Below are 24,492 nucleotides of genomic sequence, written 5' to 3'. Positions count from 1 at the left end.
AGAGTTTACCTTATTTAAAGTCTAATTCTTCAAGAGAAAATTTTAAAGAGGACTGTATTGCCCCATCAGAAATAACCTTCCATTATCAGCAGTTTGTTTATACTTGGAGAATGTTAGCTGTATCGCCATCATCATGTTTATTCTCTTGTGGTTATTCTTTCAGTCTTAAATTATTGTTATTTTATATTCATACATATATTAGTACTGCTACTAGATTTCATGGTTTTGAAGGACAGAGATGGTGTCTTACATGTTTTATAAATAAATTAAAGTAAGCTTACAGTGCCTTGCCCATACATATTTTTTATTGTATGGTAAAATTGCTTATGTAAAATATGCTTATGGTTATTGTATAGTAAAATATGCTTAATGCTTAATAATATTCATATAATGAAATACTACTCAGCAATAAAAAAATGAACTACATGGATAACTGACATAAAAAGGAATGAAAAGAAATAACTTGGATGAATCTCAGACAATAAGCTCAGCAAACATAAAGTTTACTATTTTAAGTGTACAATTTTCTGGACTTAAGTACACTCACATTATTGTACAACCATCACCACAACAAGTAGTTTTAAAAATGCTTACTGGATGAGTTCATCTTCTAGACCTTGAATTTAAAGTTCACATTATCCAGCCTCCTTCACTTACTGTGAAGATTCTCTGATCCAAACATGCTAGATGATTTGCGTTGTCACCCAGCTGGTTAGCGGTAAGAGTAAGGGCTAGAACCTATCTTCTGACCTTGAACTAGTATGTAATATTTATTTTTTATTAATTTATTATTAAACAGAGATCAACCATATTGGCATGTGGGGTGTTGGCAAGAGGCAGCCCTCAATTTTCTCCCCATTTAATGTATATGCTACTCTTACTAAGTTATGGAATTATTATTTGTTAGACTGTCTTGTTAACTAAATAGTCTGGTTTGTAATGAGTTACCATGTGTTCCATCCATGAATAATCTTTTTCAAGGGTTGCAAACACTACCTTCAGGGGCTGACTGTAAAATAATGGAAGGTCATGGGATCTGTGGAAGTCGAAAGTAACCACCTGAATGCATCCAGATCCGATTTTCCTGTATTAAAACACCCTTCAATCCAAATAATACAGGTCTCTCATTCTGCTCCTTGGCTACCATTTGTGCATGTCCTTGATTTAATACAAATAATTAGAAAATTCTGAATGTTAAAGCTGGGTCTGAACTGAATTTTAAGCTCTTTTGGATGATTGGAAAGAGTCTGAAACTTAAAATAGCAAAAATGGATAGTAGAAACAACAAAGGCTTTTGGAGCCTGAGACGTAATTGTTCAAATCCTGGTTTCTTACATCCTAACTGATGAACTTTGGGCAAATCTGAACTTTTCTAAGCTTCAGTTTTCTCATCTTTATAATAAAAGTAATTCCACTTTCTTGCAGAGTTCTTGTGATGATTCAGAGATGTAATATACATAAAGCTCTGTATTTTCCACAGCTCCCCATGTAGCTATTAGGAGCTACACTTAACCTTCACACTATAACTGAGAAGAATGTTGGGTTAATTAAAGAGCTTTAGTTGATAGAGTCCTGCCGATATTAACATCTGTTTAGTTAGACTGATAAAGATAGGCCAGGCACAGTGGCTCACACCTGTAATCCCAGCACTTTGGGAGGCTGAGGTCGGAAGTTCGAGACCAGCCTGACCAATATGGAGAAACCCCATCTCTACTAAAAACACAAAATTAGCCAGGTGTGGTGGCGCATGCCTGTAATCCCAGCTACTCGGGAAGCTGAGGCAGCAGAATCACTTGAAACTGGGAGGCGGAGGTTGCAGTGAACCAAGATCACGCCATTACACTCCAGCCTGGGCAACAAGAGCAAAACTCCGACTCAAAAAAAAAAAAAAAAAAAAAAATTGTACTTTTCTGTGGTTGCATGGAACCTAAATTACCATTTTAGAAGCTTGGTTATACATAATCCAATGAGGAATAAGGTCAGAATAGATGGATCAGGGAAAAGATCTTCGTTTTCCAGAATTGTTTTGGACAGTATTTACCTAAGTGTAATATAAAGGATGATTTTCAGTGATGCAGGGTCATTTTTTATGTAAGTAAATTACATACTTATTAGAAAGAATACAACTAGCACATCAAATCCATTTGTGTGGTATATGTGATTTTATGGTATTATTGCATAGGATGAAGCTTAGCTTAAAATTGGTTGTTTAAAGATGATTAGACGTATTACGTAAATAAGTACTACAGAGATATGCTGATATTCGTGATGGTGGAACTTGGGTGACTAGCATTTGGAGAGTATTATTTAGGTGTGTCTGTGTAGAGGGAAAAACATGGGCAGATATTCAGTGGTTCTCAGTGCTTGTCCTTGAGGGTGGGCCTGCAGGGGCCTTTGTCTTGGTATCCTGGCCTTTCAGTTCCTTGGGGACTGTGGTTCTCAAAGAGCATTCCCTGGACTAGTAGCATCTGCATCACCAGGGGACTTGTAAGAAATACTTGAACTCTACCTACTGAATCAGAAACCCTAGGGGTGGGTCCCAGCAATCTGTGTCTTAACAAGCCCTCCAGATGATTCTAATGCATGCTAAAGTTTAGAAACCACTGCCTAAGAGTGGTTAGGCTCCAAGATGCCTAAGTCTCAGACCACTCTTTCCGCTAATGTAGCATTAAAAGGTCTCCAGAGTTCTGAAATAGGCAACAATTCTGTTTCAGCATTCCGGGTTTGTTTGTTAGTCATTTTTTCTCCCCCTCTTTCAGATAATCCACAGGTTAGTATCCCACAAAGGAGTATCTGAACTACTCTTAGCTTTCTCCTAAAAAGTGTTACCAGCTGCTAGATTGAGAAGATCCCCACTCACCATAGACTCCGGGAACAGTCCTGGAAAAATGTGCTAAGTATTAACTCATTTCAATTTAGATCTAGGGTTTGCTTTCCAGCATATAGTCATTAAAAAGGGGAGTGAAATGAGTTAGAGTTCAATCCCACGGGGGTGATGGACTGTACCTCTAGTCGAGTGGCATTATACAGTTCAGTAGGGGCATTTTCCGTAAATATCCATATTTATTTCTACTTATAAATGTCTTGGGAGAATCTACTACCAGTGTTTATGCAAAAGGAAAATGTGAAATGGGCTTTGTTGAAAATTGAAAATTTTGTTAGTGAAAGTTTGCTTTATTTTTCTCATTAACAAGAAAGATAACTACAACTGGAAGAGTTGGATGTTCCATGTAACTTGCCACATTATTAGAACAATAAAATGTAAATTATATGTACTTAAATGGAGGACCATACAGTTTTCGAAATAGCAACTGAAAATGTAAATTACTTATAGCTGCCCAGACACTGAGTTTTTCTGCTTGGTTTTGTGGTAACTGGTGTATGATTGTAAGAGGGTTTTTTTTTTTTTTTTGAGGATGGACAAGAGACTTTTCTTTTTAAAGACCTTCTTATTGATGTAATTGTTTTGTGGGTACAAGATAACAAAGTAGCTTTTAGGGCTATTTTTTTTTTACCACATTCAAACACATTTCTTTTAATACATTCCAAAGTTCTCAGTAATAGAGAGTAAATTGACCTAGAGAAGAAATAAAACTTCCTTTGAAGGAAAATGGAGTATTTGAAACACATACAGAATTCTAACATCCTACATTATTTAGTGAAATTACTTAGCAGCAACGACAAAATGTATGAAGGAGAATGCTTGCTTGTTTTTTTTTTGAATGCAACTATTGATTTATTGTCATAGTGATAAACTTTATAAAAGAGATTTCTTTGAGATTTTACTAAATGATTAAGGTAAGTAAAAAGGAAATTTTATAATAGTATGTATCATCTGTGGAAAAGCCTATAAATACTCCTTGGAATTGGCAGAAGCTCAGGCTACATTCTCAAAATTTGCCTTTTTAGATGTAGGATCGACTTCAGTTTTTTTGTCTCTCCAAACAAACCAGTGCAATTATTTTATCAGTTCTGAGTCAACTTACTGTGATTGAGCCAGATTCATTCATATGAGTTTCAGTGTTTCTGCTAGAGAAGATTGACTAGAACATTTGCTACAAATTCATTCATCTGTTCATTCATTCGGCAGATATTTGTTGCATGCCAGACAACATTTTAGTACAATTCTTGTTATCACTGCATGACAAACAATTCTAAAACTTAATGGCTTATTGTAACTGTTTATTGTATATCTCATGATTCTGTGGTTTGACTGGACTTAATTTAAGGTGGAGGAGGGAGTTCTCATTTCAGGTCTTTTACAAAGTTGCAGACAGATAGCAGCTGAGATTAGAGTCATCTGGAAGCTCACCTGGGCTGGACATTCAAGATGGCATCTTCATTCATATCTCTGGCCCCTCCTTGATTTTCCATTTCATTGGGATTTTACTAAACGAAATGTAGCCTCTGTCTCTGCACAACAGAGTGTTCTGGACTTCAGTGTCTCAGGACTCTAAGAGAAAGGAAGAGGAAACTGCCAGTTGACTTAAAGGTTAATTCTGGAATTGGCCTGGTATCATTTCAGCTGTATTCTCTTGGTTAAACTAATCACAGGCCAATCCCAAGGGAGTGATAGATTCCACCTTTAATGAAGGAATGGCATGAAGTTTATAGGAAGGGAAGAAGTTGATGTAGTCATCTTTGACACAAAGGTACTCACAGGTACTGAGGACAATGATGAAAAGTCATCATCTCAGCTCAGGAAGTTTCCAGACTAGTTGAATTTATTTGAATGGAGAGAATCATAACAATTCAGTATTTTCTTAGTTAAATGTTATAGTATTGATACTTTTCTTGAGGTATGTTAAATTTTAATGTCCATTTTCTCAAAATTTTTCTCCAATTTCTGACTTACAGGTTAAGGAATTCAATTTCCGAGCCAAATGTATCTATACTGCAGTGATGGTGAGAAGAGTTATTCTGGCCCAAGGAGATAATAAAGTTGACGACAGAGATTATTATGGTAACAAGCGACTGGAATTGGCAGGACAGGTAATTTAATATTTTATGTCAGAAATCTTATTTTCCTTAATGAAAATTAATTTGGTTTTCATTTCACATAAGAAGAAACATTTGAATGAAATATAGTTTGCAGGTTTGAAGTATAAACATTTCATACCTGACTTATTATCTCCTAGAATTCCTTTAACTGTAAAAACATTAATTCTTTTTTTTTTTTTTTTCTTTTGAGACGGAGTTTTGCTCTTGGTGCCCAGGCTGGAGTGCAATGGCACGATCTCAGCTCACTGCAACCTCGGCATCCTGGGTTCAAGCGATTCTCCTGCTTCAGCCTCCCGAGTAGCTGTGATTACAGGCATGTGCCACCGTGCCTGGCTAATTTTGTATTTTTGGTAGAGATGGGGTTTCTCCATGTTGGTCAGGCTGGTCTCCAACTCCCGACCTCAGGTGATCCACCCACCTCGGCCTCCCAAAGTGCTGGGATTACAGGCGTGAGCCACCATGCCCAGCCTAATTCTTTAAATGTTAATAGTACATGACCTATATCTTTCGTTGGGATATTTACCCTCATTCTGTATAATATACAAAGTGAAGTATGACTTTAAGTAATATCATTTCTTCAGTTAACAAACATTTACTAAACACCTATTATGTTCTAGGCCTATTCCTAAGTACTAGTTATATAAGAGGGAGTAAGACAGACAAAAGCCCCTTTTCTCTTACTCCTTGTAGTTTCAGTGGGAGGGAGAGAGACAATAATCAAAGAAACAATCCGCTGATTGTTTTGGTGACATGGTAGAGGTAGGTTAGTGAGGATATCTCTAATCTCATTTTAAGTCTTAGCCGATAAATGACATTTTATTTCAAGAGTGTGTATCTCTTTCAACTGGCTAGCAAGCATCCAAAAATCTTTGGCTAGCAAGTATCTAAAAAGCTCCAGTTAATTTTTTAGTTTAATTGTATTTTTCTGTTTTAGAAATTTCATTTAGGTGTTTTTTCATAGCTTCTATTTCTCTACAGAGATTTCGTATTTGTTCACCCATCACAAGCATATTTTTATTTACATCCTTGTATTTTAATAGCTACTTTAAAACCTTTGCTTGCTAATTTCAACGTCTCAGTCACTTGTGGGTTATTCTCTTCATTAGCTTTTCTCTTGAATGTGGCTCATGTTTTTCTATTTCTTCTTATGTCTAATAATTTTGGATTGCAACCTGATAGACATTGTGGATAAGTTGTGGAGGCTCTGGATTCTGCTATATTTCTCTAAAGAGTGTCCCAGTTTTTTGTTTTTGTTTTAAGACCCTCTGAACTTGGCTGAAAACCTCTGAATCCTGCCTCCTTGCAGCAAACATAAGCTGAAATATTCATTTAGTTCTTTCAGTTGTAGCTGGGGTCAATTGGGGATTTAGACAGAGTTTAAATGTGGAATTTGGAATTTCCTCACTTACATTCCAGCTGTTGAGGTAGCTCAGATGTTTTTCTTTTGGTTCTTCAATCCAGTGAGACTGCAACTTACTTTCTCATGTTTTAGCTTTCTGATTTGACAAGGATCACTGCCTCCCCTTAGGTGAAAAGCCTTAAAACAGGAAACTAAGAACCATTTCCTTTTGATAAGCATTCCTTTTCCTGAGTTTCTTTCTGCTTCCTGATACTCTGCAATGCATTTCAAGTAGTTGTTTTATCTAATATTTTGTCCAGTTTGTACAGTTGAGCCTCATTATGCATATTTGCAAATTTGTCTACTTGCTAAAATGTATTTTCAACCTTCAAATCTGTACTCAGCAGCATTTTATTGGCCATTTGCAGGCATATGCAGAGCTGCAAAAAATTTGAGTCACTAAACATGTTCCTACTTGCAGTCTAACAAGGCAATGTTCTGCCTTCTTGTTTCAGCTCTCATACTGTAAACAAGTGTCCTTTTTACTACTTTGATTTGCATTTCCCTAAAAACTGATGATGTTGAACATCTTTTTATGTGCCTATTGGTCATTTATACACCTTCTTTGAAGAAATGTCTATTCAAGTCCTTTGCCCATTTTAAAATTCTTTTCTTGTTGTTGAGTTGTAGGAGTTCTTGGTATATTCTGGATACATACATATATCAGATACATGATTTGCAATTATTTTCTCCCATTCTGTAGGTTGTTTTTTCACTTTCTTGACAGTGTCCTTTGATGTACAACAGTTCTTAATTTTGAAAGAGTCCTATTTGTCTATTATTTTCTCCTGTTGCCAGTGCTTTTGGTGTCATATTCATGAAATTATAGCCAAATTCAGTGTCATGATTTCCCCAATGTTTTCTTCTAAAAGTTTTATAGTTTTAGCTCTTAACTTTAGGCCTTTAGAGTGAGAATTTTGTTAGATGTACAATTCTAGATTGATATTTATTATCTCCCACCATTTACTAGTTTATTTGTTTGTTTTTATTTTTTTACTTTAGGCAGATATTTCACCTCCTTCTGCCTCAGGTTCCGTGTCTGTAAAAATGGGGTTCATGCCATATACCTTATAGGATTGTTATGGGATTAGATGAATGATGTATACTGTACCTTGAATGGCACAGAACCATTGTAGTTCCTTCACAGGTGTTCTGTCTTATCTCTCTAGGTGCTTTTAAGATCTTCTTTTGGCTTTTGTTATTCTGCGGTTTTCTTTATGATATGCCTTGGTGTGAATTTCTTTTATTTGTTTTGCTTGGTATATGCATGTTCCTGCTACTCAAGGATTAATGTCTTTAATCCGTTCAGAAAAATTCTCAGCTATTATCTCTTCAAGTGTTGCCTATTCTCCCATTTTTCTATTCTCTTTTTCAGATTTTCCAATTAAATGTGTTCTAAACTCTCATTTTTTTCCGTATCTCTTAACCTCTGTTTTCTCTTTTCTATTATCTTTGTTCCTTTACTGCATTCTGTGCGATCGTTTTTCTAATTTAGCTCTTAGTTCATTTTCTCTCCAGTCATGTTCAGTAATTGAGTTTTTTGTTGTTTACTTTTATAGAAGTATTTTTCATATATTTTTGGTAATTTGTTGGTTTTACATTTTATGATGAAAATTCTGAAACATTCAGAAAAGTTAGAAGAATGACTTTGTGGTCATTTTGGTCATCTTATTTTGTGTGTGTTTTTTATTTCTTCATTGATTTACATAGCTCTTTTTAATTCCATATCTGATAACTATATTTTAGCATCTAGAATCTAATATGCCGTTAATTATCAGGTGGACCACTATTTTTATTTCCACTAAGAAATAAAACACATCACCAGTTAAATTATGACACAGTGCTAAGTGTTAAGATGTATCCCATGTTCAGAATGGATACAAAAGTAAAAAAAAAAAAAAAAAAATTTCCAATCAGTGAAATATAGTAATTCCAGTATCTAATGTTCTAAAGCTGCTGGGTTAGTTGTTTTTGATTACTTTTACTCAAGGTAGATTGGTTCCTTGTGAGTTCAGCGATCTTTGTTTATGAACTCATATTTAATTGAGTTCAGATCCTAGGTGTTATTCTAGGGATATTTTCTTTTGGGGATATGTATTTTCTTTTGCGGGAATAGTGCTGACCTGAAACTTCTAAGTCTTGTTACATGATTCTGAGGATTATGAGTTTCAAGTTCATATCCTTCATCTTGTCACTGAACTTTGATTTAGGCCTAGAATGAAATTTTGCAAAGCCCGAGACACTTCTTTTGTTATTCTGATGGTTATTCATTTATTTTACCAATTTAAACAAGTATCTTTAATTTTTTAAAAAAGTGTTATGATTTTTAAAAAGTAATGTTAGCAGTAAAAATAATAAATATTGTAAAATAGCAGAAGTCATTCTTAGTAAACATTTTTTAAAAAATAGCATAGCAAAAAGAATTTTAAACAAAAAGGTTTGCAGTGAAAAGTGACCCACCTCTGACCCTCCTTTCCATCTGACTCAGTTCCCCAGTTTTCCTTTCCAGAAAGTCACTTTTCCTATACTGTCCTCTATCCTTCCAGAGACACTCTATGCATATACAAATGTCGTTATTAACTGGCATTTTAAAGTTAAACCATTGGAAGCTCTTGCCCTGAGAACTATTCAGGCCTCTGTGTGAATTTATGCTTAGTGGGGCTTCCTTGGGGATCTTTGTCACGGGCAAGTTTGGAGTCAGGTTTTGCAAGTTCAGAAGAAATTATATAAAGGAACGGTTTGTTGTCATTAGTTTGAAACAGATTTTCAAAGCAGTAATGTCCGAGAATGTTATTTGACCATTACTGCCAAGCCCTTTGAATTAAGGGGGAATTTAATCAGTTAAATGTGTCTTGCTGCAGAAATTGACATACACCTGTTTGTGTATGTGCTTTTTAGTTATGAGAAATTGCATACACACCACTATATATAATGTGTGTGCATTAAGTCTCATACAGCAAATACTTATATATTCCCATTCAGTTTAAGAATGAACATAGCATCAGTACATTTGAATCCTCCATGTGCCTTCTCTTGTTCTTGGCTGCCCCTCCCATCTGTCTGGAGGCTCTGGCCATGTGCCTGCCTATTCACTTGGTATAAAGCAATGCCAACACATTCCTGAGCATTCTCTGTGTGATTAGGTGAAGCACAGGTCCTTTTCCCAGGAGCATCCGCAGCAGACCTGAGCTTCAGATGTAGGTTTCAAAGTTTTTAAAGCATGAACTCTCAGTTGGAATCCCAATATTAAAACAGATAAAAGTTGAGCCTTTCTGGTTGAGGTGGGACAGAGGGGTTCTCCGCCTCCTTCCCCTTCCCCTGAAACTCCTCCGTGGAATTCATAAGCACAGTTTCCTCTGTAGAAGGGTGTTTAGATTCTTTCACAGAGCCTGCAGGGTCCTTGATGATCGTGACCCTCTGTGCCTTTCCGGCCTCATCTCATGTCAAAGTGAGGCACTTACATCTTTTCAAACATACCATAATGCTCTTCTATCACTCTGTTCCTTTGAGTTATGCCTTCTACCGAAGCTTCCCCTCCCTCATATCCCTTTCACCCTCTCTCTAAAGAGGAGCTCCTCCTTATTCATCATTTGAGCCCTCTTGAAACTGTGACCTCCTAGGTGCAGTTAGTTGCTCTGTCTTCCTTAGGCCAGTAGCAGTTTATTCAAGTCTTTATTTGCATGCTAAATTAACATGTAATTCTTTACTTCCATGCTTTTTCCCCCTTTTAGATTGTAAGCTCATTGAGGACAGGAACCATTTATATTCATCTCATTATTTCCATGTATGTGCAGGCCGATATTTGAATAAGGAGAAGTTGCTCTCATGCAGCCTTGCAAACTGCATTCCAGCAAGAGACACAACCAAGTTCACATCTCCTAAGGCAGGAATGAATTTAGGGACTGGAGGAACTGATAGAGGGTCAGTGTGGCTGGAGTGAGTGAGGTGTCAGGATGGTAAGAAATGACACTGGAGACCCAGGTGGAGGCTGGATTGTCTGGAGCCCTGTGTGTCATGGAAAGAGACTTGGATTTAATTCTACACGCAGCAGAAGACCATTGAAGAGTTTTAGTCAGGGGAGTGACATGATCTGATTTTTAGTTTAGAAAGATACGATGTGGAGATGAACAGGCCAAGAGTGGACCGGCTAGAAAGCTGTAGCAGTTTTCCAGATGAGAGATAGTGCGGCTGGGATGATTACAGCAGATAGTACCACAACTAAAATTTAAAAACTAGAATTATGAAATTATAGTAATTTTAGGTTCTAGAAAAAAAAAAATTAGTATCTGGACTACTGAGGAAGCTCTGTTTGGTTAATGGCCACTACTTAGCAGTTAGGTTTTTGGCCACCTTCAGATTGACCACTGTGCAAGGAATTATAGGTATCCTCACCATCAATCCCATTTTTACTATTTTTTACTTGGGAAAAATGGTGTTAAATGAGTCCATTAAAAAAAGTTGATTGTTTAGAGGAATAAGGAATGGAGTAAGGAGGGGGGAAAAGGAGAGCTGATCCTGTTGCTTAAAAAATTAGAATTAAAAAGAGAGTTCCCATGTGCAAGAAAACATAGCTTTATAAACAATGTAAAGACATAAAAGGCATTGTGTTGGCAAAAATGTATAAAAACAATAGCTGCTAATTTCACACCCCATGGGATGAGGGAGCATAAATGTGCTTCAGCTTTAGATAACAGAGTTGTCTCCACTGGCCAAGCGGGTTCACAGAGCTTTCCTTCAGTCTTGCTGCCACAAGAGGGTTGGCAGGCCAGCCGCCAGTAGAGGTGTTAGCAAAACCTACCGATTTCAGGCTTAATCTTTCACCTACCTTTTCTTTTTCGGTAATGTGTTCATTATTTGCTGAGCATTACTCTATTCTTTGTCTGCAAATTTTTTGTTTCTAATGCAGCTTGCTTTGTATGGGTGAGATATGGAATGGCACCAAAATCCGGCACCCTGGAAAGCCAGGGATTTCCACCCTATGACAAAAGAATGCCGTCTTGACTTCAGAGATTGCCTAATCCCAGCTGTTCTGATAATGTAATTAAGGCTGCCTAATGTCTTTAATTTTGCAACCAGTTTGTGTGAAAAGGAGAATTTGGCACTCTGAAGGCTTAAACACTAAATAGCAATCTCAAGATGCCTAATTAGAATTCTCTGACATTAAGCTAATTGGTGAAACTGTATTTCAGCAGCTTAACTTCTTTATTAATTTTTTTAGCATTTTCATTGAAAATCAATTGATGAGCTGTCAGCATTTTTCCCTGAAATATGATTTACTCTTTACTGCTCCTGTCTTAAACAGGCTGAAAGGCCTTATGCTAGCAAGGTATTGAATATTATCACCAGCATTCCTTCCCTTTTAGTCATTTTACTTTTGACCTAAATAATGTGGTGTATTGTGTGGATGGCCTTGTGGTTTCTCACTGCTCTGTGAACTTGGACAGCATTTTTTCTTTTAAACTGAAATTTTAGGAGTGGGGAAATTTAATAATGAGGCAGTATTTCTGTTGACTGTGCTCTTACTTTTTACTTCTTTAGTACCAAGGACATTTCCTTGTGTTTGAATCAGGGGGCTACAATAAATTCAGCTGGGATCCAAAAAAACTTTGTCATAATTTGAGACAAAAGTGTCTAAGTGTAAGGGACTAATTAAAATAGAGCTGAGCTTTTGTTGTTTAGGTTAAGGGCATTCGATTCTGTTCAGGATGCTTATTCAAGTTCCTTTTGCCAGTTTCCACAGGAAGTTGCTGGAATAGGCTTCTTCATCCCCTCTCACCCCTCTGCACCTGCTTCCATTCCCATATTCTTTCTTTCCAAGAGTGAAACTGCTGGGTCTCACTGTAAGAAAGGATTAAGTTCTCAGAGGAGGAAGTTTTCTTTTTAGAACACTTCTGACATAGTAAATTCAAATCCAAGATCCAGGCTTTTCTATCTGAAAAGTTGGTTTTAGTAGAAAAGTGGAAGGACATGTCTTAACTTTAAAGAAGGAAAAGCATGAAATCCAATTCCACTTAGGAAATTCCTTCTTTGGCACTAGCTAGAGGAGAAGATTCATTTGCTTTGAATACCTTCTTCATTCTGAGTCAAAAAACTACCTATCAGAAACATCTAGGAATATAGTCAGTGCGGAATTTGGAAAATCTTTAGCTTAAACATACTTCACTGAACCTCAGAATTCTTTAAGAAATTAATTAGTATAAATGTGCCCCCCATATTACTTTAATGTTTTGTTATTTAACGTAGATCACAAATATATTGAGCTTTTTTCTTCCACTGCAAAGAAAAAAGATGTGTACAAAGGCAAAAAACTAATAGAATTAATTTTATAGGAGTATTTAGTATGCATAATATGTGTTATATTACTGAAGAAGTCTGCTTGTTTTTTATTTGTAGTGAGCCAGCTATTTAGTTTTGCTTTTTTTTTTTTATGAACTTGATATAACTGGCATTCTAGTTATGTGTTACTTTGTTACATGCTATCTCAAAACAGTGACTTAAAACAACAACCATTTTTTTATACATACCTCACAGTTTTGTGGGTCAAGAATTCAGGCAGGACTTGGCTATTTGATTCTTTTGTTTCACATGGTGTTGATGGAGGTTAGTTGGTTGGTGTTCTGCTAGAGGATGGTGGGAAGGGCTGGAAAGCTAGGCTCAGGCCTTTCCAGAGTTGTCACATTCGGTGGCTCAGGAATCCAAGAGTAAGTGTTTCCCATAGACAAGAAACTGTGTGACCTTAATGACCTAGACTGAAAGTCACAGCATCACTTATGTTTATTCTATTGGTCAAATAGTCCCCACCCAGATGTGGGGTAGTGGGGCGTGGGGGGTGGGGGTGGACATGGGCCACACCTCTGAATGTTTACTTCAGGGATCAGCCAGAGATTTGGGCAAAGTTTATATATATAGTTTGGAGTTTTCTTTCTTGGGTGCTCTCCTTTATGGAATTCCCCTTCACCTTCCAGCTACTCAAATCCAGTAGTTCAGATCTTTTTCTTCTGTTTCTTCAATCCAGTAAGACTGTGGGTCTTTCTCTGAGTTTCAGCTTCCCAATGTGGCTTGGACCCTTTTTATTAATGTGGCCTACCCTTAGGTGAAAAGCCTTAAAAATGAGATGTGTACCCAGTGCCGTTCACTCTCAGTGTCCTGCTTTTGGACACTCCCTAGTGCCTTCAAAAAGTTTTTAAATGTTTTGTCCAGAATTTATAATTATTATCTGCAGATGAATCCGTCTGATAGGACGTACTCTACCAATTCGGGAAACAGAGCCACCTAGTCTGTTTTCGTGACTTACTGTTCCATCCCATTGATTTGGCTTCCATAATCACACTGTTTTAAAATATCACTGTGGTTTAATAGCATTTATAGGTAATTTTTAACATAAAAATTAAAATGTTACATTTATATGTTATGAAGGGTACAAATAAAATGAACACCCTCAAGGCCACTACTGAACTTAACAACGAGACTATTACCAATACCATTTCATTTACCTATGTACCCCCTGCTCTGTTCTTCATTTTCCCCTACCATCCTAAACTTTTGCATTTTTTAATTTCTTGATTTATTATATCATTTACAGTTTTAATTTTAAAGTTTTAAAATTATTTATTACAGTATAAGCTTTGCTTACTTTTGAACTTTATAGAAATAGATCCATATACCATATAATTTCTCTGCAATTTTTTCTTCTTTCAACATTAAGATGTGTCTATATTGTTGCATGTCACTGTAGTTCATTTTCATTTCTGTTTTCCATTGTGTCAAGATGTGATACAGTATGATGAATACCACTTTATTCATTCTACTGATCAAGGACTTTGTATTATTTCTCCCCATTTGACATAGAAAAAAAACACAACAACACTGCCATTCTTATTTATATCTCCTGGTTTCCACATGCAAGAGTTTCTCTAAGGAGGATTGCCTAGTCATGGAGTCAGAGTCAAGTTAAATTTTTATGTGAACTGGAGAATGTCAAACTAGTTTGCCAAGTCTTTCTATTTTACGTTGTATATGAATTTCTGATGATCTCTGTCCCATGACTTAGTATCAAACTTTTAAGTTTTTGTCTAATAGGTGCAAAGTGGCATCTCCTTGTGGTCTTAATTTGCATTTTCCACATTACTAATGAGGTTGGGCCCCTTTTCATGTACTTATTGATTATTCCTGTTTTCTTTGAAATGTCTTTTGGGTTGTTCCCATTTTTATTACTGATTTCAAGGAGATTTTTGTATATTTTGCATCCTAATTTTTTGTTATATGTGTTGCAGATATCCTTTTCCAGTCTAAATTCTTGTTTTAATAACTTTATATATAGCTGGGCACGGTGGCTCATGCCTGTAATCCCAGCACTTTGGGAGGCCGAGGCAGGCGGATCACGAGGTCAGGAGATCGAGACCATCCTGGCTAACACGGTGAAACCCTGTCTCTACTAAAAATACAAAAAATTAGCCGGGCAAGGTGGTGGGCACCTGTAGTCCCAGCTACTCGGGAGGCTGAGGCAGGAGAATGGCGTGAACCCCGGGGGGCAGAGCCTGCAGTGAGCCGAGATCGTGCCACTGCACTCCAGCCTGGGCGACAGCGAGACTCTGTCTCAAAAAAATAAATAAATAAATAAAAAATAACTTTATATATATATATATGTATATATGTATTTTGAGACAGAGTCTGGCTCTGTCGCCCAGGCTGGAGTGCAGTGGCATGATCTCTACTCACTGCAGCATCCACTTTCTGGGTTCAGGCGATTCTCCTGCCTTAGCCTCCCAAGTAGCTAGGATTACAGGCGTGCACCACCACACTCAGCTAATTTTTGTATTTTTAGTAGAGATGGAGTTTCACCATGTTGGACAGGCTGGTCTCGAACTCCTAACCTCAAGTGATCCACTGTCTCAGCCTCCCAAAGTGCTAGGATTACAGGCGTGAGCCACGGTGTCCGGCCAACTTTACAGTGTTTTAAAGTGCTACTAATTTGTGCTTTTAGTTGCAGCCATTTGTCAACTTATCTAGCTTTTAATAGTGCTTTATATGGTTTGGATCTGTGTCCCCACCCAAATCTCATGTTGACATGTAATCCCCGATGCTGGAGGTGGGGCCTGGTGGGAGGTGATTGGATCATGGGGGTGGTTTTTAATGGCTTAGCACCATCCTCCTAGTGCCATTCTCTTGATAGAATTCTCATGAGATCTGGTTGCTTAAAAATGTGTAGCATCGCCCCCTTCTCCCTCTTCTTCCTGCTCTGGCCATATAAGACATTCTTGCTTCCCCTTTGCCTTCTGCCGTAATTCTAAGTTTACTGAGGCCTCCCCAGAAACTGAGCAGTTGGCCAGCATCATGCTTCCTATACAGCCTGTGGAACCATGAACCAATTAAACCTCTTTTCTTTGTAAAGTACACAGTCTCAGTTGTTTCTTTATAGCAATGCAAGAGCAGACTAATACAGTGCTCTTTATTTTTTAAACTTGTGTATTTAGTATTTGTTCTTTTATTCATCTGGAATGAAGTAAGGAATCCAATTTCATTTGTTTTCTGAATGGATAACTGGTTGTCCTGGCTCCATTTATTGTATAGTCTTTCATTTCCTCGCTGATCCAAAATGCATCTCTATCATATAACAAGTTCTATTATGTGCGGATCTTTTCTGGACTCTGGTCTATCCCTTGGTCAGCTTGTCTATGTATTCATTAGTACCTTTACCTTTTTTAGGAGTGTCTTGGCTATTTCAGGGTCTTAGCTTTTCCATATAAATTTTGGAATTATTTTGTCAATTTTCATCAAAATAAATCTTCTAGGGATTCTAATTGTCATTGCATTGGAACTGTAGATCAATTTGGAGAAAATTCGTAATCTTAAAATATGTGGACTTTTTATCCGTGAATATTTTCTTTTCATTTATTTTGGTTTTCTTTGATGTTTTTCAATAAAGATTTATAATTTTATTCATGAGGGTCTTGCACCTCTTTCAGATTTATTTCTAAGTTTTTTAAGGGTTTTTGGTAGACATTTTAAATAAAAATATTAACATTTTCAAAAATATATAAAAATAGAATAGTAAAATTAACTCCCGTATATCCATCACAGACCTTCAACTGTTATCAGTAGAAGGCAATCTTGTTTCATCTATACCCTTCTCAACTCTTTCCCCTCCCCTTATTCCCCAGATTATGTTGTTTAAACAAATTGTCACCATCAAATCATTTCATTATCTCAGATGTCAAATCACATTCTGTACATACTTAAAAATGTATCTCTAAAAGACATGACTAAAATTTTTCACACCTTTTCACACATTAAAATTTTTTAGATAGATAGATAAGATAGGAAGGAATTTATTATGGGAATTGGCACATGTGATTATGGAGACAGAGAAGTCCCACAATGTGCTGTCTGCAAGCTGGAGAACCAGAGAAGCTAGTGGTATAGTTTAGTCCAAGTCCAAAGGCCTGAGAGCCAGGGAGGTGATGGTGTTAACTCTCAGACTGAGGCTGAATGCCTGAGAACCTAGAGTTCTGATGTCCAAGGCCAGGAGAAAATGGGTGTCTCAGCTACAGAAGAGAGAATAAATTTGCCTTTCTTCTGATTTTTTGTTCTATCTGAGTCCTCAAAAGATTGGATGATGCCTGCTGACATTGATTGAGGGCGGATCTTCCTTACTCAGCCCACTGATTGAAATGTCAATCCCTTCCAGAAACACCCTCAGAGACACACCCAGAAGTAATGCTTTTCCAACCTTCTGGGCATTCCTTAACCCAGTCAAGTTGACTCCTAAAATTAACTATCACATATCCTTATGGTGTCTTTTTTTTTTCTTTCTCAAGACAAGAGTCTCGCTCTGTTGCCCAGGCTGGAGTGCAGTGGCACAATCTCGGCTCATTGCAACCTCCGCCTCCTGGGTTCAAGTGATTCTCCTACCTCAGCCTCCTGAGTAGCTGGGATTATAGGCACCCACCACCACACCTGGCTAATTTTTGTATTTTTAGTAGAGATGGGGTTTCACCATGTTACTGAGGCCGGTCTCAAACTCCTGACCTCATGATCCGCCCACCTCAGCCTCCCAAAGTGTTGGGATTATAGGCATGAGCCACTGAGCCCAGCCCTCATGGTGTCTTTTAACATATACATATATTCCTCTCCCTCCTAAATTTCTTATAAACCAGGAGTTAAATCTAGAGGATAGATGGTATTCTGGTTTTGGTTTGGTTTGGTTTTTGGGACTAGAACACTTCATGGGTGGTGGGGGTATATCCTATCCTGTATGTCAGATTTTATCCACTTTTTGTGCCATTGAAATTGATCACTGGGTTTAGGTGTTTGGGTCCCTGATTCATCCATTATTAAGTTCCCCATCAACTTTTCTCCTGATAGTTTTATTTAACATCTGATGATGATCATTTCCTTTATTCATTATCTCATTAGGGCATGCAAAATAGTGATATTCTAACATTTTCATCCTGGTCCATTTATTAGCTGGAATTTTTTAATAAAGAGTACTTTCATTGTCATCCCTTTCGTTACCCCGAAACATAATTTACATGGGAAAGGCAGGGTAAATGCTTGCTAGATTTTTTTTTAAGCCTGTTTGCAGAATAATGATTTAGTTCTCTAATTTCCTCCAGAAGTGAATAGTGAAGGTTTTTTTCTCTGAGTATTATTATAAACTTGGGAATTTTAACATTTTTACTTAAGTTTTATAATCAGCTTCTCCATTTTCACAAATAAATAAATAAAAGCCTGCAAGCTTTTTCACTGAGATTGCATTTGAATTTGTAGGTCAATTTGGGGAGAACTGATATTTAAATAATATTTAGCTTTCCAATCCATGAACATGTCATCTCACCTATTGAAGTTTTCTTCAATTTCTTTCAGTAATTTTTAGTTGCTTTGTGTTTATTGGCGTTGTATCTTGCAAACTTGCTAAACACATGTACTATTTCTATTAAGGTTTTTTTCTTAGATTCTTTTGGATTTTCTATGTGGATGAACATCTTATCTTCAAGTAAAGACAGTTTTATTGCTTCTTTTCCAATATTTATATCTTTTATTTCTTTATCTTGTCCTATGGAACTGAATGGCACCTCCAATACAATGTTGAATAGGAGTGATGAGAATGGGCAATCTTTTCTTTTTCCCCCATTTTCTAAAGGAAAGCTTTCAGTTTCCTGCCCCTTCCCTGTGGCCCCTGCTGTGTATCAGTGCAGGATCTTTGCCCAACCAGGTTTCCTGCTCCTCCCCTAGGGAAAGATGCTTCTCCCTCCTCTTCCCTCTGGCATTGCACCTTTTCTTGGAATCAGAGGGTTTGCTGGACCTCTTCCGGGGGTAGACTGTTGTTGCTAGCTACTGTAGGTGCAGAGTTTGTTGGGAGAGCAGGGTGGATTAGGGACAGACAGCTTTTGCTTCTGTCCCTCTCTGAGAAGAGGTTATTTTTGCCTCCTGGGACTTTGCTAGGCAGGAGGGTGTCCTGCCCACTTCCCAGGGACTTAGGTGTTGCTTCCTATGCAAGAAAGCCCAGGGAAGTAGGTAGGTAGGGTTTTATTGCCTGTGTTCCAACAAAGGGGTCTTTCTCAGGTCTTCTCACTGCAGCCTTTCATGAGCACTCCACAGAAAAGAACTCGTGAGTGGGTGTGGACATTTCTTGTGCCTGGGCTTCAGAAGAATTCTGAACTTGTGTGGCAGTCCACATTTGGCCTTTAAGAAGTCCTTAAAATTTTAGCTGATTCCTTCTATTACACTATTTGCATCCTAACTTTTCTTTAAAGTTTAACCACCTAATTGTACCTTTCTAAACAATATAATGTAGTTGTGCTAGGTTTTGAACCTTATATAAATGGAATCATGCCATATATATGTTGTTTTCTGTCTGGTTTCTTTTGCTGAGTATTTGTTTTTAATACTCAGCCATGATTTTGTGGTTAGTTATTTTTTGTTCATTTTCATTGTTTTATAGTGTTTCATTATACGAGTCTACCACAGTTTGTCTATATATTATTTGTATGGTTTCCAGATTTTAGCTGCTACAAATAGCTAGTGTAAGTATCTTGAGTGCTCTCCTTCTGCCAGCAGCACTGTCATTTCCTGGGAGCTGATTAGGCATTCATACTCGTGGGCACTACCTTAGACCTACTAAGCTGGAAACTGTAAGGGTAGGGCCTGCAATGTGTGTGTGTGTGTGTGGTTTTTTTTTTTTTTTTTTTTTTAAGACAGAGTCTCACTCTGTCGCTCAAGCTGGAGTGCAGTGGCACAATCTCGGCTCACTGCAACCTCTACCTCCTGGGTTCAAGCAGTTCTCTGCCTCAGCTTCCCAAGTAGCTAGGATTACAGGCACCCGCCACCATGCCCGGCTAATTTTTGTATTTTTAGTAGAGACAGGGTTTCACCGTCTTGGCCAGGCTGGTCTTGAACTCCTGACCTCGTGATCAACCCACCTCGGCCTCCCAAAGTGCTGGGATTACAGGCGCGAGCCACTGCACCAGGGTGCAATTTGTGTTTTAACAATCCCTCAGATTACTACACATGCTAAAGTTTGAGAACCATTCCTGCAGCAGGTATAACTAGGAGAAGAACTGTTGGGGCACAGGGATGGGTAGATAATGGCAAACTGTTTCCTAAGTGATTGTACCAATTGATACCTTTACCAATGATACAGGAAACATCTTGGATATCTTCAGAGTTTATAATGGTAATTCTTCTCCCCCCCCCCCCCCCCATCCTTTTTGGTTTTAATGTATAACTTTATCTGTAAAATTAAAAATTAGGTCATTGGTCAATGAAATCTGAAAGTCTAGAAGTTAACTGGTCTAAAGGAAATGTCTTTGAATGCAGTGAGTATGTCATCATCTTTGCTCTCGTTTATATACCTAGCACGGTGTTAAGCACATAGAAAATTATGTACATATCTGTCAAACTGAATTTGAAAATATCAATTTTTTTTTCTGTTTTAAGCAGTTTCTCCATCGTATTTTTAAAAAATCTTAAGACCTAAAATTTATTAAAATAATCTAGCAATGCTTTTTGAAAAATCACCATATATCTTTTTTTTTTTTTTTTTTTTAGCTTTTGTCTCTTCTTTTTGAAGACTTGTTCAAAAAATTTAATTCTGAAATGAAAAAGATTGCCGACCAGGTGATTCCTAAGCAAAGAGCAGCCCAGTTTGATGTTGTCAAACACATGCGCCAAGACCAGATCACCAATGGCATGGTGAACGCTATTTCTACTGTAAGTCTTCAGTCACTCTTTTAGGATTTTGTAATTTATTTGTAAACCTATTCAATAGAACAGAAACTTAAAGCACTTTGAGAATCCGGGTGAAATATATATCAAAAGGAACATTTACAAAGCACAAATTTCTACTTTGAAAGAAAGTCTGAAGTGTTTATTACTATAACTTTCCTGCCAAATTATAGTTGCTGTTATATGAGGCAATAAGAAAATAGATACTCTTACATAGAAGAAAAATCTTCATTGAACTGTTAATAACCGTTCTTTTAAAGAATACTTTCCCCCATTTTCTTCTGTAGTAAAATTGACACATTTCAGGCAGATTTATTAATTATCAACCTTTTGTCCAAAATAATACAAAATGTTTCATTTCACAGGAGGTTTATATTCTTCAAAGACCTATCAGCTGTTCCTCACATAAGCAATGAATTCAGTTCTGGATGAATTCAGTTCTCGGCAGCTGCTGTGTAGTCAGGATCTCAGGCTATTCATAAAAGGTTATCAGATGGGTTTTTGCTTCCTTTCTTAAAGCATAACAACTATAGGTCTATCTGATGAAGTCTGGTTCATGTTTTGCATGCCAGACATAAAATTAGCTTTATGGATGAGATTTTGCCCCAACAAAGCATAGTATAATCTACCATGTTGATTCCCTTAATGATGAAAGAATTAGTGCAAACTTGCTTCAATACTTGACTTTAGAACTTTATAGTGGGTCTATGTGAGTGGCCCATGCAGTGACAGCTACATCTAAATTTGAGGTCAACCAGGTCTTTGTCCCTATTTAGGCACGTAAACTCTAGTGGCCCAAACTTGTCTGAGGTGGATCCCTGAATATTTGAAGAGAATCTTCCAAAGAATGCTTGAACAAACTTCTGTTAGAATTACTTTTCCTTGCTTCCTCACCCATGATTTTCAGGACAAAAGAGCTATTTTGAGTAGTTCTTTTGCCCCTAAAGGAAACTGCTTTACCTCCCTGATAGAACTGCTTATTACAAAAATCAGTAGCAGGCCTAGTTACAGGTGTGCCCCACTCTAGGCAATAGAAAAAGATCAACCTTTAAAATTCTTAGTGTTGCTGTTAGCAGAATGCTTTTACCAAATACATTTTTCTCAAAGGAGCATTTTTAGCCCTCTTGTCTGTTTCTTGTCTCTCCCTTTTTTAATACTCCTACAGAATATAAGAACAAATTCTCTTGCTGAACATCTTGGCTTCACTCCCATCTACTTGCTACTTGCCAACAGCTGCTGCCTTATTTTAGCTGTGTGCTGAATACTTATTTACCTTATTTGCTCTTACTCTGTGAGCGTAAGTCAGTTTACTAGATTCATTCTGCCTCCAAGGATAAAAAGAGTTAATGAAATGAGTAATAATATGAGAGGTTAATTTGTGGGTCGCTCTGTTTCTTTGCCTTTATAGGGTTTCTTAGAGTTTAGCTCTTTCCCACATTTCAGAAACTCAAGGTTCCAAAGTGGTCGATCTTCACCGTAATAGTGAACAAACTGTAATTTGTGAGAGAGCTCCCCCAGAGTTACATATTTTAATGCAAACCGATCACCTAATCTTTTCCTGAAGCCTTAGCAGTTTTTCTGCTACAAGGGTTTTTAACGTGGGATCCACAAGAGTCCAAAAATGAATATAAAATTTTTGTTCTTGTTTCTATGTGCATTTTTCTCAAGAGAACATTCCTAGCTTTTATTGGGTCCTCTGAGGAGGAATGAAGAACCATGGCAGGTGCAGTTTTTCTCTTTAGAATTATAAAACCAGTCAACAATTTTGTTCACATCTTATTGTCTGCTTTGCTCTTTTTTTTTTTTTTGGGCAGCATCTTACTTCGAGGCTGGAATACAGTGGTGCGATCTCATCTCCCTGCAGCCCCTGCCTTTTGGGCTCAAGTGATCCTCCCATGTAGCTAGAAATACAGACGTGCACCACCACGCCCAGCTAGTTTTTGTATTCTTAATAGAGATGAGGTTTTACCACGTTGGCAGGCTGGTCTCAAACTCCTGACCTGAAGTGATCCACCCACCTCGGCCTCCCAAAGTGCTGGAATTATGGGCGTGAGCCACCACGCCTGGCCTGCTTTGCTTTTTTGATGAATACTGTTTTCTACTGTTAATTCATGTTACCATAAATTTAAATTTCAAAAATTTCTAATCTTAATCTTTAAATTATCCTTGAGAATATTTTTAATGTATACAATTAATACAACTATAAAATATATTTAAAGTAATACAACATATTTAATGCATAAGAGGATAAAGTGAATTTAATGTTCAAGATTTAGTTCATATGAATCTATTTGAATAATGACACAGTGGCCACAGAGAATATATGTTTCTTAATATGAATATATATACTATTTTTAGATTCCTTAAACCTTAATTAAGAAGCCTTCAGTTTGTTCATTATCCTAAGTAAATGATATCTGAGTTATTTTTCTGTTGCTACATTTTCCTGTTCTTAAGACTAACTTTGGAAAACATCCAAATAATAGCACATTCCAACATGAAATGATCTCTTTGAGCTTCAAACTAGTTTTCCTTTAAATGTGTATAGAAATTGCTGGTGTTTTATCAGTTAGCTTATGATTTCCAATGGAAATCTCTGGTTGAACTGGCTCTTCATTATAGAATTAGTTCCTCAGAAGGTGAGTGCTCTGATGTAAGGTTATGCGTCGAATAATTCTGAGATGGTTGCTAGACATAGCAATGTTCATTATCTTCCTAGAAAACCCCAGCAAGTGACTTGACTAAACTTTCGTTTTAATTATGACACTTTGATTTCTGAATATATGTCATGGTTCTAATTTTGTAAGCATGAAGCTTCTGTATGAACTTCTTGGAGTGACTGCACAGTATCAGACAACATAGGATTGGGTTAGGAATAGTCTTATGTCTTTCATCTCCCTACAGGGAAATTGGTCTCTAAAGAGATTTAAAATGGACCGCCAGGGTGTAACCCAAGTGCTGTCTCGCTTGTCATATATATCCGCACTGGGCATGATGACAAGAATCTCTTCCCAGTTTGAAAAAACGAGAAAAGTGAGTGGTCCTCGCTCCCTCCAGCCATCTCAGTGGGGAATGCTGTGTCCTTCGGACACTCCTGAAGGAGAGGTAAGGAATCTGAGGAGTCTTGATGCTGTGTCAGAGGCGATACCTATGTCTGTGCATGGGGTGGGGTGGGGAGGTCTGCTTCTGTGCCCATCTCCAGGCCATATCCTTTCTTTGGTCTGTCATTTATCTGGCAAAGAAATATTGACATGCTTGGAAGACTACATTAGTATCATTCTAAAACTAAGACCTGCAGAAGCATTTGATTCAGTATGTTAGCTAAAAGTAATACAGTCCATGTTTCTCTTGCTTATTTTAGTTTATCCCAAAATCAAAACATGCACAGAGGGGATAAGACTGTGAAGGCAGATTGAAAGACCTATCACCTCTCATGCTCATGAGGGGCTCTTTTTGAGCAGCTCCTTATTGTCCTTAGGTAGGCTCAGTCACAGCCAATTAGGAGTATACAGTCCATGACCTAATGTGGATTTTGACTCACTTATATTGGAAACACAAGCAATTGCCTAAACACCAAGCCAGGGAGTTTACATGGGTTTACTTCTATAGCACCCGCTACTCCCTGTGTCACGGTCTTTTCTCCTTTGTGTTAACATTGTTAGTTTCACTTGATTCTATTCCTTCTAAATTGTAAAATTCTGGAGGAAGAAAGGTTCACCATTGTATCTCAAGCTGCTGACATAGAGCCTTGGTTAGAGTAGAGGCCCCATAAATATATACTGAATTAATAATTACAACAAGTAAAAGATGTAGAGTCCAAAGTGTAGGAATTTGTTATTATTTGGAAGAGATGAAAATAGGAGTCT

At 37.3% G+C, this 24,492-nt stretch overlaps 1 protein-coding gene across 2 annotated transcripts in view; it reads left to right on the top strand.

Moving 5' to 3' along the window:
- POLR3B (RNA polymerase III subunit B) overlaps positions 1–24,492 on the top strand; it is a 148,560-nt gene that overhangs the window by 47,743 nt on the left and 76,325 nt on the right. For both annotated transcript variants that reach the window (XM_032168802.2, XM_058425560.1), the window contains 3 exons: positions 4,858–4,992; positions 20,450–20,611; positions 23,531–23,731. In XM_032168802.2, coding sequence (XP_032024693.1) covers positions 4,858–4,992; positions 20,450–20,611; positions 23,531–23,731 — 498 coding nt within the window. The remainder of the gene's footprint in view (positions 1–4,857; positions 4,993–20,449; positions 20,612–23,530; positions 23,732–24,492) is intronic.

This window comes from Hylobates moloch, unplaced genomic scaffold (genome assembly GCF_009828535.3).
Source record: "Hylobates moloch isolate HMO894 unplaced genomic scaffold, HMol_V3 SCAFFOLD_12, whole genome shotgun sequence".
Taxonomy (NCBI): Eukaryota; Metazoa; Chordata; class Mammalia; order Primates; family Hylobatidae; genus Hylobates; species Hylobates moloch.
This window is presented reverse-complemented; position numbering and strand designations above follow the sequence as displayed.